We start from the raw sequence: 5,009 nt of genomic DNA, 5'->3' as shown, positions 1-5,009 counted from the left end.
ATAGGGATCATAACACAAAGTCCCGTTAATTTTTCACGTAGAATTTGATGCCATAAAAAATATAGGCTTCCATTTAAAACAATTAAGTTGGTACCTGCCCAGGAAAAACTGAACAACCTGTATATGCAAATATATTTTCATTTTGTGCAGCTCGGGAAAGTAGGCAACTCTGCAGAAAAAAAAATTATTTATATCTTTTATTAACCTAGATATTGGACTTACGCACACTAGGTGGAGACGGTGTATAGTGTGTAAGGTGTGTAAGTTTCAGACACTTTTTTACCCAATTACAAAAAGTCTTGTATTGTACCTAGATATTAGATTTGCTGTAATGGAAGATAAAAGTAACACTTCATTTTCTAAATCGATACCTAATACACAATTCTTTTTTAATCGCTAATAAATAATCAACAAAAAACATGATATAATTGTATAAAAAATAATGTTAAACAATCTATTTCATGTGTCTGCTAAATAAATATTATTAAGTGAACTGTACAGTGCGTTCACTCGACTGATATACGGGTCGCAGTGTACTGAGAAGAAATAATTATGATAAATTCGGCTCAATCAAAGGGGCACCCTATAAGGATCCGGAACCGGTGAACCCGGTCAGCAAAATAAGCCGGATTATTCATCGGTAGTTGGGAATGTTCTGATACAACTGATGCGAAACCAGTATAGACGTTTCTCTTCGATACCAAGTAAATTTAGTATGCGAATAGGTATGTAGTTTTAGAATCATTTCTGATTTATGCCGACAGCGTAATAAACCCATTTTAGAATAAAAAACAAGAATCCGGGAATTATTCGTTTTTTCAACTAATATCAAACGGATACCTCTGCATTGAACTTCGATTGGGAATTAAGTGAACTTATCGAATTCGCAAAATTTTCACCTTAATGACGGTGTCCCCACTATCTCCGCCACTGATTTCGTAACAGTTGTGATATTAGTTAGATTAGTAGATAGATACAGATATTAGTTAGATTAGTTGTCAAGTTTCTACTTGACCCAATGTAACATACACCGAATTTAATTCAAATATCTCTACTATTTTGAAAATGGTTGAGATTTCGAAGTAAATGTGTGACGAAGACCATCATTCTTGGTTCTATCCGAAAAACGGAGGTACAAAAATAATATTATAAATGGTAAGTGTCGGGATTTGTGCCCGCGTAATTAAACAACTTGATTAGTTTAAATAACTTTAATTCGAAGGACTATTTTTACAAGTGCACTCGCTTGCATATTTGAGTGAAACTCCTTTACAATTCAAAACTTAGGCGCACATGCCCAACGATCGAAAGGTAATAATTCGCACCTGCAAACTTTTAGTTGTGCATCACTTGAGGTCTCCTCAAAGACTTCTTTTGCTGGGTACATTTGCATTTATGAAAACTCTTTATGCTTCAACGTGTGACGTCCGATATCGCTCCTGTATTTAGTTCCAAAATCGCAGTCGTTACAGCTGAACATTTTACCAGTTTATGTTTCAGTTGGTGCAGTTTGATAACATTATTGTATACAGTTTTGTAATCGCAGTCGTTACACCTGTACATTTGAACCTGTGACGAATCTTTATGCTTCAGTTGATGCCGTTTGATATAACTCTTGTATTTAGTTTCGTAATCGCAAACGTTACACTTGTACATTGGAACTTGAGAAGGATCTTTATGTTTCAGTTGGTGGCGTTCGAAATGATTCTTGTATTTACTTTCGTAATCGCACTCCTTACACTTGTACGTTTGAACTTGTGAAGGATCTTTATGTTTCAGTTGGTGCCGTTTCATATGAAACTTGTATTTAGTTTCGAGACCGCAGTGGTCACACTTGTACCTTTGAACCTGCGAAGGATCTTTATGTTTCAGTTGATGCTGTTTGATAACACCCTTCCATTTAGTTTCGTAATCACAGTCGTTACACCTGTGCATTTCCACCTGAGAAGGATCTTTATGTTTCAGTTGGTGATTTTTGACAGCATACTTGTCTTTACTTTCGTATGCGCACTCGTTACACCTGTACATTTTCACCTGTGAAGGATCTTTATGTATCAGTTGATGCTTTTTGATATATTCTTTGTATTTAGTTTCAAAATCACAGTCGCTACACCTGTACATTTGAACCAGTGAAGGATCTTTATGTTTCAGTTGATGTTTTTTGACAGCATACTTGTCTTTACTCTCATAATCGCAGTCGTTACACTTGTACATTTGAACCTGTGAAGCATCTTTATGTGTTATTTGGTGCCTTTTGGCAGCATACTTGTATTTAGTTTCATAATCGCAGTCGTTACACCTGTACATTTGCACCTGAGAAGAATCTTTATGCTTCAGTTGGTGTTCTTTCATATTCCCGCTGTATCTACTTTCGTAATTGCAGTCACTACACTTGTACGTTTGAACCTGTGAAAGATCTTTATGCTTCAATTGGTGCTGTTTGATATCATTCTTGTATTTAGTTTTGTAATCGCAGTTATTACACCTGTACATTTGAACCTGCGAAGGGTCTTTATGCTTCAGTTGGTGACGTTTGATATCACTCTTGTATTTAGTTTCGTAATTGCAGTTTTTACACATGTATATTTGAACCTGAGATGGATCTTCGTGAAGTAATTTCTCATTTTCAGTTTTATACTTACGCGATTCACATTTATACAATTCCGAATCGTTCTCGTGTCTCGCACAGTGTGCCGTAAAACGGATCTTACTTCCAGTTTCGTAAATGCATTTCTCACATTTGTACAATACTTTGGGCTCCTGCTTGGTTTTCATTTCTGATCCATTCTCATGTTTACATCCATCCCCTTCTTCATCTTTACAGGCATTCTCCTCCAATGGTACGATATCGGAGCTCTGCAGAGGCGTGTTGCTGAAAAAATTGCACATACAGGGTATATTTTTAAAATAAAGTTTTAAATTTTAGGGGTTATAGGTGACACATGCCAAAATGTTGTTTTTAACAAAAAATGGTTCTAATAAATGGGAAAATTTACATTTGATGTCATTTAGCAAAAGAATACTCCAATAAACGGGCACCTTTACATTTGAAATTAATATGTGATTATTAATTGTACATTTGTACCACCATATCGGAACAATTTAGTGCTTGCTGTCATTTCTATCGTCGTCACTCTTAGACCTGATTGAATTATGTGTTATTAAATAGGATAACAATTATAAGTTTGTAAACACCACAAGCCATTATTTAATTTTTATTATAGTGAAATAATTTTCGTGAACAAAATTCAAATATTAAGTAATACCACAATAAGAATACTCGTCAATTTAAGCAAATATTAAAATATAACGATTATCCTGTTTCTCTTTACAAAGTTATCCTTGACCATAATAGAATCAATAATAGTACTAAACAAAATTTTAATTTTAATGATGAATCGATTCCGATCTTTGATAACGAATTAATTATCAAAAATGCTATTTGCGAGATGCTATCTATAAGATATAAACTGACACAATAATTCCATTGATAAAAGTTAGACACGGATAATTTAAATACAATCTACGTAAACATTATTAATGATTTTATTAAATTTTAGTGAAATAATAACACCCAGTAAGTATTCACCTTTTCTTTATTTGTCAACGTTTTTTGGTTTTTGTTTTTTAAATCACAAATTAAAAATTAAAGGATAAAAAGAAAATCCTAAATTTTTAGGTGATTTTCGAAAGGTTGTAACTTGACAAAAAATGGTCGTCGAGCAATAAAAAAAAGCAAATTGAAGCTTGAAGGTTCAACTTTCAAGATAAACTGAAATTTTATTTATAATTTTTGCTTCACTTTCAACAGATTCAAGGGTTTCAATATTTTATTGGCAATCACACCTACCAGCTCTTTTAGTTTAATTCATCCCCTTTGATTTGAGCCGTTCAAGAGGTTATATCATCAAAGCAAAAATAATTGTTTTGGATTTGATAATTAATTATTTGGGAAATAATGGCAGTACAGAAAATCTAAGCAGAGTTTTGAAAATTTCAAACTATCCTCCAAAAGATGTTCTTATCGTTTTTTGATAAATTTATTTTTTTCGATGCGACACAATGCCAAAATTTCGTATTTAAGGATTTTTGCTAAACCTGATATTGATATTGAAGATAGTTTTGTTTTTTTTTTAACCTCAAAGTAACACAAAAAATATCAAGAGTTCAAAGAGCTGCGATTTTTCTTTCATATAAAAAATCAATTCAAGGATAAATTTTACAGTGACAAATATTATGATCTTTAGTTTTTATCATGGGTGATAATGAAAAACAAGAAAAGAAAGCAACCAGAAAAAGCGTTTCACTGGAAACTAAAATGCAAGTGATTAGAAGATTAGATTCTGGTGAACGTCAATCTCAAATTAGTGTTGCATTGAATTTGGAAAATGATCCAAATTTTGACAGGACTTCAAAAGCAAGACGGGTGTTATAGATGCTTTATCCACTTATCAACAACTTCTAATAGAACGCAAAAGGAAAATGCAAACTACATTAGGTGCCTTCTTGACAAAAAGGCAGAAAATTGGAAACAAAATAGACTGAATGATCTGACTGACTTTTATTTGTTTTTATAAGTAATATTCGTTTATATTCTTTTTATTTTTGTAAGAAATAAATGTTTGGTTTTATTTTTATTAAAAAAAAAACATACTTATTAAATTTAATACCTAACCAATTTTCTGTCCATCTTCCCCTAACCCCATTATTTACATGTTAAGATAGCCTCGTTTAGCGCTGTTTCGCATTACGCTCTACTTTGATGGAACGTATCCTACGCTTTAAGCGGGGTCTTACTGTATCATCAATTATAAATATTTAATCATATAAATCGGGAAACGTCAGAACCACGTGGTCATTTTTTTTAAATTAATGTTCAAATAGTTTCCTCTTACCTCTTTTCCTCATCTTCTGATTTTATGTCGACACATTCAGTTTTGATCGACATTTCAATCTTAATATCAAATTCCTTGTCCAAGTTTTCAGTCTTAACGAATAAATCAAGTGAA

The 5,009-nt window shown here is 32.6% G+C and overlaps 1 protein-coding gene across 1 annotated transcript; it reads right to left on the bottom strand.

Moving 5' to 3' along the window:
- Window positions 1–1,227: 1,227 nt before the first annotated feature.
- On the bottom strand, window positions 1,228–2,468 carry LOC108915620 (zinc finger Y-chromosomal protein-like). The gene has a single exon (XM_018721690.2). The coding sequence runs from the start codon at window positions 2,350–2,352 to the stop codon at window positions 1,414–1,416; it is 939 nt and encodes a 312-aa protein (XP_018577206.1). The 5' UTR covers window positions 2,353–2,468; the 3' UTR covers window positions 1,228–1,413.
- Window positions 2,469–5,009: the final 2,541 nt, after the last annotated feature.

Source organism: Anoplophora glabripennis, unplaced genomic scaffold, assembly GCF_000390285.2.
Source record: "Anoplophora glabripennis isolate ALB-LARVAE unplaced genomic scaffold, Agla_2.0 scaffold1470, whole genome shotgun sequence".
NCBI classification, from domain to species: domain Eukaryota; kingdom Metazoa; phylum Arthropoda; class Insecta; order Coleoptera; family Cerambycidae; genus Anoplophora; species Anoplophora glabripennis.
Note: the sequence above shows the minus strand (reverse complement) of the source record. Positions and strands in the feature narration are given on the sequence as shown.